We start from the raw sequence: 14,536 nt of genomic DNA on the forward strand, positions 1-14,536 counted from the left end.
TGATTTCTCTGTCACCCCCTAGGGTATAATTTCTCTGTCACCAGCTAGAGTATGATTTCTCTGTCACCCTCTAGGGTATGACTTCTCTGTCACCTTCTAGGGTATGATTTCTCTGTCAACCCCTAGGGTATGATTTTTCTGTCACCAGCTACAGTATGATTTCTCTGTCACCCCATAGGGTATGATTTCTCTGTCACCCTCTAGGGAATGATTTCTCTGTCACCTTCTAGGGTATGATTTCTCTGTCTCCCCCTGGAGTATGATTTCTCCGTCACCTCCTAGGGTATGATTTCTCTGTCTCCAGCTAGAGTATGATTTCTCTGTCACCTCCTAGGGTATGATTTCTCTGTCACCTTCTAGAGTATGATTTCTCTATCACCCCCTAGGGTATGATTTCTGTGTCACCTTCTAGAGTATGATTTCTGTGTCACCTTCTAGAGTATGATTTCTCTATCACCCCATAGGGTATGATTTCTCTGTCACCTCCTAGGGTATGATTTCTCTGTCACCCCCTGGAGTATGATTTCTCTGTCACCCTCTAGGGTATGATTTCTCTGTTACCTTCTAGGGTATGATTTCTCTGTCACCCCCTTGGGTATGATTTCTCTGTCCCCCCCTAGGGTATGATTTCTCTGTCACCCCCTAGGGTATAATTTCTCTGTCACCAGCTAGAGTATGATTTCTCTGTCACCCTCTAGGGTATGACTTCTCTGTCACCTTCTAGGGTATGATTTCTCTGTCAACCCCTAGGGTATGATTTTTCTGTCACCAGCTAGAGTATGATTTCTCTGTCACCCCATAGGGTATGATTTCTCTGTCACCTCCTAGGGTATTATTTCTCTGTCACCCCCTGGAGTATCATTTCTCTGTCACCCTCTAGGGTATGATTTCTCTGTCACCTTCTAGGGTATGATGTCTCTGTCACCCTCTAGGGTATGATTTCTCTGTCCCCTTCTAGGGTCTGATTTCTCTGTCACCTCCTAGGGTATTATTTCTCTGTCACCCCCTGGCGTATCATTTCTCTGTCACCCTCTAGGGTATGACTTCTCTGTCACCTTCTAGGGTATGATTTCTCTGTCACCTTCTAGAGTATGATTTCTCTGTCACCCCCTAGGGTATGATTTCTCTGTCACCCCCTTGGGTATGATTTCTCTGGCACCCTCTAGGGTATGATTTCTCTGTCGCCTTCTAGGGTATGATTTCTCTGTCACCTCCTAGGGTATTATTTCTCTGTCACCCCCTAGGGTATGATTTCTCTGTCACCTTCTAGAGTATGATTTCTCTATCACCCCCTAGGGTATGATTTCTCTGTCACCTCCTAGGGTATAATTTCTCTGTCACCAGCTAGAGTATGATTTCTCTGTCACCCTCTAGGGTATGACTTCTCTGTCACCTTCTAGGGTATGATTTCTCTGTCACCCCCTAGGGTATGATTTCTCTGTCACCTTCTAGAGTATGATTTCTCTGTCACCCCCTTGGGTGTGATTTCTCTGTCACCTTCTAGGGTATGATTTCTCTGTTACCCACTAGGATTCGATTACTTTGTAACATTCTGAGGTAGGATGTGCAAGGTATTTGTCACTCCCTAGGTATGACAGATTGCACATGGAAACGAACAATAATATATGATATTACAGGAACGATAAAATATGAGGCCATATTCCACTCTCGACGAATAAGGTCATGCATGTACAAATCAGGAATAAAACAGCTAGATTATAAATGATAATACACATTGTTGTCAACCTTCTTTGAAAGGATGAGACAAAAAGGAACATCACCAATGAGGTAGATATACCGGATATATCTCGACCTACGGGTGAGATTATTTAATTTCTTACTCTTGGTTTCAAGCAAGTCTCAAGTTAGACAACCAAGAATGTCACCCCTTTGGTTGAGATTTCTGTCATACCCTCACAGTAACCACCTCTATACGCCTTGAGTTACGCTCACTTTCACTCTCTGCACCTTTGGAATATGTCGCAGCAAAATCGAAGGTTTAGTGTGCACCACCTTGTGTATGAGACAAGGAGACTGGTTTGATCCTTTGATGTACATCAAAAGAATCCTGCGGTTGCCTAACGGTAAAAGTGACAGGCTTTGAAGTCGGGAGTCGCTCCTCTGTACTGTTGAAAGGACATGTATCAGTGATTGGTCAGGCGCTTTTTACCAGAGACCATTCCAATAGCTAGCTGCAAGCCTTCAATTTCACTATGACATATATACCAGGGGTGCAGAGAGCGAAAGTGAGCGAAACCCCTGGAGTATGGAGGATGCACAGTAACATAAGATAAGACAAGAGACCCAAGTGATTGATGTTGGTTGGTGCTCTTACTGTGATACATGTTTGAGGAAGTCCAGAGTGTAGAAGTGGTTACATATATTCCCCGCGTTGAAAGTCAGTTGTCCGTTGTCGCGCCGTAACTCGGCCGTTTTGAGCGTGATTTCGCTGTACTCTACAACCTGGTAACGACCTTCCACCTTACAAACCACGCCAACAGCCTCTGTGGCCACGGTCTTCTCTACAACCTGAATAAAAAATAAAGTATACCGTTAATTTAACAAGGCAATAATGACCTATACGAAAGACATCCTGCTAGTTGTTTTATATAGATGGATATCACTGTAAACATTCAGACATACTGTTAAAACATTTTCTTCTTCTATAAACTGCAACTTTTTCATTTGAAAAAGAATCCAAAAGATGGACATTGGACAAGGAAGTCTGTAGTTTTCAGTTAGACTCAACCCATAAAGGTCATGACAATTCTTCCATTTTACAAGAATTAAAACAAGAGGCCATAAGGGCCTGAATGTTCACACCAAAGTTTAGAAGATAAATAGACATCGTTTCCAACATATTTGACTCAAATGACCTTGAAAGATGGCCACAGTCATTTGCTTGTGGTCATTTGATATGATAGTTATCCAACTGATCAAGCTATATGACATTGGGTTTCAGAAGAGTTGGAAGTGATTCTAAGTTAAGTTTCCAAAACATCTGACCCCTACCACCTTGAATCATTCATTTGTACATACTTGATAGCCCTCCTTCCCAGAAATATACAGACTAAATATCATGACTAAAGCTCTCACAGTTTTCAGGACATTTTAATACACTTGGCAATGATTGTGACCTTGAAGGCAGGTCAAGGTAATATATTTGAGCAAAGTTGACCGCCAGATAGCCCAGAATGCTTTAGCACAAGTATCATAAATTAGGCCTCATAGTCCTGTAGAAGAAATTCTAAGTCATTACAACTTTTAAATATATTTGGTCCCAGTGATTATGAAAGTGAGTCAGTTAATTATTTCAACAAATCAGAAAACCTATGCGACAACAATGTTTGAACCAATATTATGACTCTAAACCATACAACTCTATAGAAGTTATTTAAAGAGAAATTACAAAGCCACTGGAGAAATGACAGTCTGTACCACCACATCGACTCACAGGTCAGAGGATTACAAACTTACAGCCAAACAAAGTGAGAAATACAGCACTTATTACTTCAAAACATCAAGACAGACGACCAAGTTTGAAATTTTACCTTCGCTCCACACTCGGCCTTCTTTGTCCTACAGAAGCCGATGAAGACAGGGTCGGCCATTTTGACGAGTATATTGTCTACACAGTAGACGTGTATGTTGGTCACCCCTCTCTTCTCCATGTCCTCCAAGACTTTCCACTTCCGCAGCGCTCGGTACAGGCCACCATTTCCATCTGTAGGTAAAGTCAGATATTTGTTAAGATGTACCAGTACTGAAATCTAATATACAATGAAAACAATTCCAAATTACTGTATGTAGCTACAGCATTAGGGTTTCCTTCTTAGCTATTACATGTGACATGTCATTAATTTTTTGGGTATTATACAAGACAAAAAGTGTTCAGATCTGATTGGCTGAAAAAGTTAAGAGAAGATACATATTTCTCCCTCATTAGATTGACATATTGCTAGGAAAATTGTCAGGGGAAGACTGTTCTGTCTAACCCAAGGGTAAAGAAAGGAAATTTCCAAGCCATTCGGATTGATATGTTTTGCCTGTGCCCCGCTTTGACCATCAATGCACATATCAGAGAAACTAACTTAAACGCAAAAACTTCATGTCGATGGAAATGCTGACAAAGTCAATGGACCATGAAACGTACGCTGCATCCAGCATTTGATGCATGGGTTGAGATGTACTAGTAAGATGCATCTATCAGTGGCAAACCAAGGGGTGTTGCCCTAGTTGCCCGGGCAACACCCTTTTTTCTGTGTCCAAAAATAATCTGGACTTAGGTTTTTGAAGATTTTTCTCTTTTTCATATGGGATTTTCTTCTAATATCAACCATCCTGTGAACTATGATTTTCTATGGCAAGCAGAGGTTTGAATATCTATATATGCCTAAGGGTGCAGTTGCCCAAACAAGGAGTCCACTACATTTATTTTATAGGGGATTAATCATCTTTTGTTTAAATATTAGTAGTGTCTCCAGTCAGGTCAGTGGTGAAGGCTCAATGGACTGTCTACCTAATTGTATTGTTCTAATGTCACGGTGTGGTGATCACCCTGTCCGTTGAGAAAGGATAAAACCAACTGTTGGAATTAGGTATATATGTTAATTGTTATTTCAAAGGTAGAGTCCATTTCATAATAGATAAACCTGTATTTTCACATGTGGTTTCATGTACACATGATCACCAGGAGTGATTTATTATACCTGTTAAAAAATGTAAATTTCAAAAATTTCAAAGACAATAAAGCATCCACCTTAGCATCACGTTATCAGGTGAATAATAACCAATGTTAGCATAAAAGCCTGGCATGTATATATATATCCAATTTAACAGCTGTTGCCCTTGTACATATGCATGCATACAAATTCACAATAAAAGACAAAGTAACAGTCAAATCATAATTCATATTTATGACAAAATAAATCAATATTTAATATTTACTCTAATATTCGACTCGCTCTGCTCGGCAGGGAAATTATCATTGTCACAATCTCTGAAATAATGAAGTTCTATATATTGTTTGGTGCCAGAAAGTAGTATACACGTACAACCGACATGACAATTATAATTTATTAGTTTTCTTGAGTCTTTTTCTGAGATTAAAATTTTGGGCAACACCACAAATTAATTAATGGGCCCCCCCTCCTGTCTATGTTCCAAATATGGTTGGTCTAGCACTTATACTTTCAGTGAAACTAAGTTAAACGCAAATACTTAATGTTGATGCCATCGCCGGAAAAGCAACGCCTTAGTTCCCGCTTCCTCTACTCTGTTGCAGCGAGACAAATATGACATCACATCAACACAAGCAGATCATTATACTGAGTTATATTGATCAATGAGAAAGTGACCATCAATTTGAAATGTTATAGCTGTCTTGTTAAGATGTGGATCACATTAATATCAAGTTTTTAAATGAAGGAAACTACAAAGAAAATTGTTGTGCGTTACCTTCACACCAGTAAAATCAAATTATCTCCCCTTATATATAAAGAGATTCTCAAACTTCTCTCCATTCCTGGAAATTCCATAGGACTTTTATAAAACACACAGAAGCTTGTTATGTTATGGGAACTCCTTCATATAAATAACTAATAACCGTATTAGGAACTTAAATATATCTGTCCCACAGCGAACAAAACACTTGAGAATTTTAGTGCTAAAATGCAATTCATTCATTCTTACCCCTTTCACCACTGTAGACCATAATGGACTCATCCAGTTCAATGCATGGTAGAGTCAACTAAAGATAAATAGGGGTGAAAGGTTTAATAATTTCACCCTTTCCCTACTGAAAACCATAATGGACTCATCCAGATCAATGTGTGGTAGAGTCTACTAAGTTAAATAGGGATGCAAGTGTTGCATTATAGATTTTATTATTTTGCCTGTTTTATGCAACAATGTTGACAATGGTGTTATTTTTTTTACTTCATTTGTTTTCGTGTGGGTTATTTTTAAGAAAATATCAATGTGTCCAATTAGAATTGTTTATCATTTTCCACAATTTTCAACAAAAGAATTAAACAAAAAACATTTCATCATCAAACTTCAATAGGTCCCTGTACAACTCTGCAAGGTGTATGTAGGTGTTTCTGTTCAGATATGAGTAAGTAAAGCTCATTTACATAACAATCCTTGCATTTTAAAAAAATCCAGATGAATGAATGGTTACATTTTTGTATACCTAGTTGTACACAGATCTCAAGGTATTTAGTATTATGTATGCAAGGCTAGACACTTAAATATTCAGAGGGATACCAACTTTATTATCAGCAATCTAAAATTAGGTCCTCTAATCAGTCACTTGTATTCAAACAAGTTTGATAATAGCTAGTCTGACCTGAAGTGCCTCAGTGGGTTTATATCCCTGACTTTAATCAGTATTATATAATGGGAATACACTAATTTGCTGACACAAGATAACACTGTGTGGCAAGGCGTGTAATGTTAGCCACAGTAAACAACCTGTGTTTGTCTACCCATGTCATCAGATTACTTCCCCTACAGGTAAACATGGCAAGTAAAATGGATCTACACCTCTCTGTCTGGACCGTGTCTTAATAAACCGCAATCTAATTACATTATCAAACATACCAAGACAAGCCTTTCGGATTGATATGTCTTGCCTGTGCCCTGCTTTGACCATCAATGCACATGCAGTTCCAGAGAAACTAACTAACGAAACAACTTAATGTTGATGGAGTTACTGACAAAGTCAAAGGACTATAAAAGGTAGGCCGCATCCAGCATTCGATGCATGGGTTGAGATGTACTACCTAAGATGTATTAGTGGTCCAAGTTTGGTTGGTCTAGCACTTATACTTTCAGTGAAACTAACTTAGGCGCAAATACTTAATGTTGACACCCCCGTTGCCAGAAAAGGAACACCTTAGTTCTTGCTTCCGCTTCTTTGTGGCGGCGAGACAAAAAACAAACTTAGCACCGTCAGTGAATAAAACAATATCAATCTGTGTATGTGTGATGTCTCAATAATTCACACATATATGCATAGGAAACACAATATATCTATTTTTTAATGATTACTGTCAAATATTCACCATTCACCTGTAAAACCCATATTTATGGAGTTTAACATTCGCCCTTCACATGTAATCACTATTTAGGGTATATTATTGCGGAGGTCATCAAAGGTGAAATTTAACTCCAGCAAAACTTTCTCACTTGAACAATGTTTGAGCTAGAACACAGAATTTGAGTTTTGAGTGTAAGAATGGTTTTATAGACAGAGAGCTGATGTCAGTAGCTTTGCCACTCCAAATACCTCTTCGTAAACAATACACAGCAAACACCGTCAAACAATGTCGTATTTGGTTTGTTTCAAATTCCCTATCAAGACAAACTTAAAGTCGAGAGGTTTTAATAACCACCATTAGTGTCTCTATTGTTAAAATATCTGATTGCCACATCTGATAATTATGGAAGTCAAGGACCGGATATGTACAGCACACATTGTGTACGGTCACTTTACTCCTGTCGTCTCTAGTACAAACACTGCTCCCAACCACTCAGGTAACACAGCAGGGGAAACTTGTAACACAGGAGTTAAAATTTCAGGGCATTTTGACAAGTTTATGAATCTTTTTTTTTTCATTTGGTTTGTTTGTGTTTTATGTCCTATTAACAGCTATGGTCATTTAAGTCATTCACCCCTGAAATTTCATAATGAACTATTCCAACCTTTGAATTGGAAGAGTTCAAATGTGTCTTCAGGGGTGAATGAGTTAAGGATGTGCCAGGTTTTGGTGGTGGAGGAAAGCCGGAGAAAAAACACGGACCTACGGCCAGTACCTGGTGACAGCCCTACCTAGGTCTCGAACCTGCGACCCAGTGGTGGAGCGCTAGCGGTAGCAGAATGTCAGAAGCCTTAACCACTTGGCCATGGCAGCCCAGTTATGAATCTATTACTCAGCAATATGGAGCCTCATTGCGTCATCCAGAATGTAACCAAAATACAATGTCCTCAGTACTGTATATACTTACAGGATCTTAGATCGTTTCACATTCCATACAAGATTTACGAACAAAAGACGAGAAGTTTGTATTTCAGTTACCTTTTTATGATAAGGTATATCCTTATGTAATCTGATATATAACTGTTGTTGCTGAAGTTATAAATTGTCACACTTCCTGGAATTTTTCTTAACATTTATAGAAAAGAGAAAAAACTGTTAACACTGATAAGAATTTTTCTGTGCCAGGTATGGTATATAAAATAACTTAAGGAGCTCTTTCAGTCTTAGCCCTACTTTTATGATGTACAAGCAGGACTGACTATTACTTTAAAAATCATGTTTTTGACAGTAATTATGAAAGAACTTCAGCTTGGCAAATAACTTTGAAGAAAAAATATTCATGATCAAACTTTAGGCATACTCGCACGAGACTCCCGATTTTGAGTGTTAAAGTTTAGCATTTTCAACCAGTGAATTTGCTAAACTATTCCGATTTTCAAAGATCTGATTATTTCATCTGAAAGAACAGCTCAAAAGATGCCCTTTAAAAGTGTTATTTTCTCTCTAGGGTGTACATACACTCATTTTATTTACGCTCTTTATTCTGAGAACATGTAGTCTCTCCCATGGAAATTTCAAAAAATTCAAGTATGTTAAGGAAGAAAACCCTGGAGTTAATCTGTAGTCTGTTTTCATCTAGGAATAATAAGAAATCTGCAGCGTTTTGGTAATTTGTTTTATTGTGAATTAGGAAAAACTTAAAGTACTGTAAATTAATGATAGACAAACGAGCTGGTTTGGTGTTTTGTTAAACGTCCTATTAAAAGCTACCCTCATTAGAGGGCGTTACTCCGTATGTTTGTAATGTTTGCCTGTCTGTGTGTTTGAGGGCTGGAGGCAGGGTATGTTGTTGTATTTGCCTCCTCGAGATAGCGCGGATGAGACAGACATTATGATGGCCATGCTTACATAGTACCAGGTAAACACTGCATTTAACAAACCCGCACATATAAACAATAATCATTGCGTTTTTCAAGTGAATTAGCAATTCTATGAAGATGGAAAAAAAGCATATTTAACATAGGTGTCGGTGATACGATTTCAGATTTAAATACAAAATGATGTTATTCTTTTTTTTTAGGTTTTATGAAACCGTTTACATTTTGGGAATTTTTGGCTTGATTTGGGATACAAATGGGGTAAACTGTGATGGAAATGGGGTCAATTGCCGACCCTTATTACAGAGGCGTAAAAACACTGACCTGAACGAATTACACTAAAAGTTCTTTTGAAGCTTTGGTTGTTGTTATTTTACACCCTCTCTGTGTGTTCTTCCTTTAGATGGTATACATGTATGTTTGTCTATGATGCTTTGTTTAACAGATCTGAATTCTATGGAGATGAATCTCACTGTCCTTTGGTCAATGATGTTACAAGTACATTCACACATAATCCTAGCAACAGATGTACAGAAAAGTCAATCAGCTCACCATCATAGACACTAACTCATCCTATCCCCAACAAAACCAAGGACGACCACAGACAATGTTTGAACTCCATATGTATGCTTGCCGGACAGATTTAACACCCGAACTCCATGTCATTCAATATAGCTTTTTATATTATAGAAAAAGAAAAACAGAAAGAGATTCTGTGCAGTTCTCTAGCACATTTTAACCCCTGATATGTCACTAGTTTCTATGATCACCTCACAAGACAGTGATACTTACCCGGGGCTAGGGCCACCTTGTGTGTGTTTGCGAGGATGATTTTCCCATTAAACCCTATACAGGGCAGCAGGCCTTGTTCAAACAGTACGATATTCTCTTTCTGGAGGCCGAAGTAGTTGTTCTGCTGGAAATAGTCGTCAGTGGCCTGTTTAGTGTGCTCACTGGTCATGATATACCTAGAACAAAAACAACACATAGCCTTAGAAATCAAATATAAAAATATTTTAAAAAAGTACGAAATTAAGGCCATATTTGTGTAAATGTTGCGATATCTACATATTATGAATACAACATGAATATACAGGAATGGTGTGGGTTTGTGACAACTTACCATGGAATAGTGCAGGGTTTGCCCGTCTGCTGTGTTGCTAGTCGCTCCAGCTTGAGCAGCCTCTCTGCCTGTAGTTGATAGAGAGTTTTTTGTGACGGGAGACCAACATTATACCTTCCCTTGGGGTAGGGCACCCCGAGGCGTGTTCCCTGACCCCCTGCCAGCAGGAGGACCGCCACCCGGTTGTTACCTACTTCTTCCAAGCCTGGAACATAACAACAGGTCAAATGATTAGCATTCTGGTGAGGCCTTTAGTGTATCTACTCTTCTAACCCTTTTACCCCTATGTAACTTAAGTAGACTCTACCATGCATTAATCTGGATGAATCCATTATGGTCTACAGTGATGAAAGGGTTAAACATACATAGCGTCTCCTCATTTTTGATTTTGGGGGGATAAAAGGTAAAGCAGCTGATATTGGAAGAAGGCAACATGAGAAAGGAAATCAAGTCCAGTGACACCTGTATGATCTGACCCCTGAGTATTCCGACAACCTGACTAATATTGTTTTAGTTTCTTTATGCCAACATAATGTCCCTATGACCTTTGAAGTAGGTCAAGGTCATTAATACAAAGATGTTCATCCATGTAGCACTCCATCACAGCTACCTAATAGCTAAATTTCTTACCCTTGGGTCATATGAAACAAAAACAATTTTAACATGATCATAGCAAATATTGACCTTTGACCCTGGCCAACGCTTAATGTTTTCCTTTGAACTTACCACAAAAAAAAATAGAAAATGTTACATGTGCCTTAATAGTAACTATTGCTGAATTGCTGGCCAATATTGGCAGATCAATTGCAAAAGGACCAGTCAGTGAAAGAACCAAGTTTGGACCATGAACTCATTCACCCCTGAAGACACGTTTGAACTCTTCCAATTCAAAGGTTGGAATAGTTCATTATGTAATTGTAGGGGTGAATGAGTTAATAATATCATGCCAGTCGAACTGGACTCAGAAAGAGTTGAGAAATCTGCCATGTTGAATTGTCACAAGTTTAAGTCGAAGGAGTCCTCAGGCAAGATTGGATCAGATTGTAATACATTATAACAGCAATATGTTACATACCACAATCTGTTGTACAATTACACAGAAATCAATATTATAGTTCACACACACGACATAAAATTGATTTGATCAACAGGACAAGATATACATGTACCTGTGACTGTGGTAGATATAAAATATTTCACAAAATTTTTATTGATATGCATGTAAAACAATTAGTGCTGTTTCCTTCAATTAGGAACATAACAGAAAAATAATTTTATTCAGTGACATTGACGATTTTCGACCTATCTGATGTATATTATAACATAAGATTATAATACAAATATAGTTATCAATTCTTAATATTTTATATCAAACTTTCAGTTTATTTACTTCATTTACACTGATAAGACTTGGACTGACAAGTCCTAAATTTACATATAATAATTCTTATAACTGTCTCTACACAAGTCTACAGTAAATAAGTGTTAGAAGTCAAAGAAATGCTATATCATAAACTAAACTAAAATCTCAGTAGTCTGGCCAAAATATAAAGTAAAGGATGATAAATTTATCAAAATCATTGATTAACGGTCATGTACAGGCTATATATAAACAGTAGTATATCTTTCAGCAGTGGTGGTAGAGATTGCTATAAGACACATTGAGATTACCTGAACAACACTTACACACACTCAGATATCACAAACACTCAGGAGTCTCATGGCTTAAGCTGAGTTTGAGCTTAGTTTTTCTAATGCCATTATGATAGGGTATATAATGTTATGAAAAATTAAGCTCTGACTTCATGCTTGTGACGGATTCAAAATTGATGTTATATTGCGTCCATATGGATTTATTTATTTTGGTTTTGTTTGTTTGTGTTTAAGGTCCTGTTAACAGCTATGGTCATTTAAGGACGTGCCAGGTTTTGGTGGTGGAGGAAAGATGGAGTACCCGGTGAAAAACCACTGACCTACGGCCAGTACCTGCCCCACATAGGCCTGGAGCCAGTGGTGGAGGGCTTAGTGGTAGCAGAATGTCAGACACCTTAACCACATGGCCATCGCGGCCCTTTGAGCTTAGGTTTGTTTGTTTGTTTGTTTGTTATGCTTAACGGCCAATCGGCGGCTGTGGTCATTTAGGGCCATGGTGATTTATTTATTTATCTTATTTTTTTATCAAACATGTGAGTAGCGAAGATAAAATCAGATAAAATGGTTTATTTTAAAAGCATTCACATTGTATGTGTAGATAATAAAAAATAAAAAAAGGGGTCAAAATAATAAAAGAGATAACGAATAGATGATATGGAATATGTGATATATATAAAACGTCAAAAAGGGTAAGGTGGGTTAAAAGACATCAGAGTCTATAAAATAGACCGATGTCTTTCAAATAGTTGAATCATGCCTTCGAGTCCACGGAACTGAAAAGAGTTTTCATATCCGGGACTCGAAAGTAGTTATCATGAATGTGTTTAAAATCAGAACATTTTATTAAAAAATGTTCCACTATAAATGGAGTGTCACATGCGTGGCATAAAGGTAGATCTTCTCGTTTTAAAAGGTACGAATGAGTAGGATATCTGTGTCCAGTACAGAGCCGAGCGAGGACAACTTCCTCTCTACGATCTTTCCGACTGGGAATAGATGTTTTAAGTTTTGGTTGTATCTTAAAAAGTTTGTTGGTGGTCTCGAGAGACCAGCATTGCTGCCATTCATTTTGAATGACAGCAATAGGTTCTACCATGCCATTATGATAGGGTATATATATATAACGTTTTGTGTAAGCATTTATTATGAATCAAATTATCATACAAACAATTGTAACATAAAACATACAAGGGTAGTTAAGTGAAACACTTATTAATGTCCTCACAAATGATACGAGACTGACGACAGGTATTTTTCATTTTGTACAAATAAACCTTTTTTGTCTGCCCCTTCAGATGCATGTAGCAGGTATGTAATACAAGTGCCTGTAAAGATTAATGTTAGCCTCTCAAACATCATCAAACACTGTTGTCTTTATTTAATCAACCAAACCTCTCTGGTCGTAACCATTTGGAACAGATAAAGAGCGCGCCCCAGATACCTGGCACTGTGTCTACCTGACCAGATACGGGAGAGGGAGGAACTTACTTACATGTACAGGTAGTTTGTTTGGCTGCACTAACTAAAAACTCCCAGCAATACAGGAATTCTGTGATAATTACTTCACAGATGTTGTAACCACAGTGTCACCGCTACTGTGTCATCTGGCTATCACTTATACATGAAGAACTTCAAACGTGTCCACTTAGCGTAGTGTTCAACATTATGGTAGACTGTTACACTACAGCCTTTCAAAAATAGTCTAAATCTACGCAAGTCTTTCTTGTAGACTTCTCTTTGTAGTAAATGGTAATAAATATAATCAGCTCGGACCAAAATCGCAGGTACTCCAAGACACTTCGAAGAAACATTACCAGAAACAGAAGTGAGTGACTTTAATAATGGATAGAAATGAAAGAAAAATGAAGAGCTCAGGAAAGAGTCTGTGTAACATTATTGGAAAATTATTCAAAAGTTCCTTGAAAATGACAAAAAGGAATTATAAGGTTTGAATTGTTTCAAAATAGACACATGCAAAACTAACGAGAAATAAGTCCTCCAGATAAAATTACGGCATTGAAAAATAGAAACGAAATGAAACTTAGCAATGATGCAAGAACCATATACATTGTATACAGTATCAGCCAAACATATAGAAATTACCTTTTATTAGTTTAGAAGAAAAGGTCATTCTGAAAGGTCAATTCATGAATTATTGTCAATTGATCTAGAGTACAATTCAGTCTGTTAAAAATACTGTTAGCCATGGATCTTAAATTCCTCTACACCAAAGTGAGTTTGAGCCTGGAAGTTAATTGTTTTGACATTAAAGACTTTTTTATTTACTGTCAAACAATCCTAGCCAGTTATCATATATAAAGTCATTGTCCTGTGCTATTTTAAGGTTGGTGGAAAGGAGACATTTTATTTATAAAACTAAGATACATACGAACCCCAGTGAAGCTTTTCATGATTTATCATTCACTTGTTTTCTAACATACCACATTCTTGTAACCTTGAATGTGGGTCAAGGTCATTTATGAGTACAAACCAGCTGATAGCCCTTTATCCCAGCAAGTTACAGAACAAACACCTCAACTTTAGGCCCTGTGGTATTTATTTATTTTTATAATTTGACCCATTAATTTATATCTCAATCCCAATAGTTATTTGCCACAACAAGCAACTGACCAAACACTGTGTACTGTTGATGATGAGGGCTTGTATTGATGGCATTCCCTTTCCATTTTAAGCAGAAATTCTTTTTAATCATTTAGTTTCATGAATCCCATTCATACTGCAGTCAATCTATAATTAGCCCTCTATTTCTACAGCAGTCACATTCCTCACAGGTAAATACAGGTCGTGTTCATCATAACAGACTTAAGTTAACTGTATCA

The 14,536-nt window shown here is 37.6% G+C and overlaps 1 protein-coding gene across 4 annotated transcripts in view; it reads right to left on the reverse strand.

The window, feature by feature from the left end:
* LOC110446967 (UDP-N-acetylhexosamine pyrophosphorylase-like) overlaps positions 1–14,536 on the reverse strand; it is a 28,026-nt gene that overhangs the window by 8,409 nt on the left and 5,081 nt on the right. For all 4 annotated transcript variants that reach the window (XM_021492318.1, XM_021492317.1, XM_021492316.1 and 1 more), the window contains exons 3-6: positions 10,044–10,248; positions 9,713–9,888; positions 3,552–3,724; positions 2,336–2,529 (exon numbers count right to left, since the gene is read on the reverse strand). In XM_021492318.1, coding sequence (XP_021347993.1) covers positions 2,336–2,529; positions 3,552–3,724; positions 9,713–9,888; positions 10,044–10,248 — 748 coding nt within the window. The remainder of the gene's footprint in view (positions 1–2,335; positions 2,530–3,551; positions 3,725–9,712; positions 9,889–10,043; positions 10,249–14,536) is intronic.

The sequence above is a fragment of the Mizuhopecten yessoensis genome, unplaced genomic scaffold (assembly GCF_002113885.1).
Source record: "Mizuhopecten yessoensis strain PY_sf001 unplaced genomic scaffold, ASM211388v2 scaffold3091, whole genome shotgun sequence".
NCBI classification, from domain to species: Eukaryota; Metazoa; Mollusca; class Bivalvia; order Pectinida; family Pectinidae; genus Mizuhopecten; species Mizuhopecten yessoensis.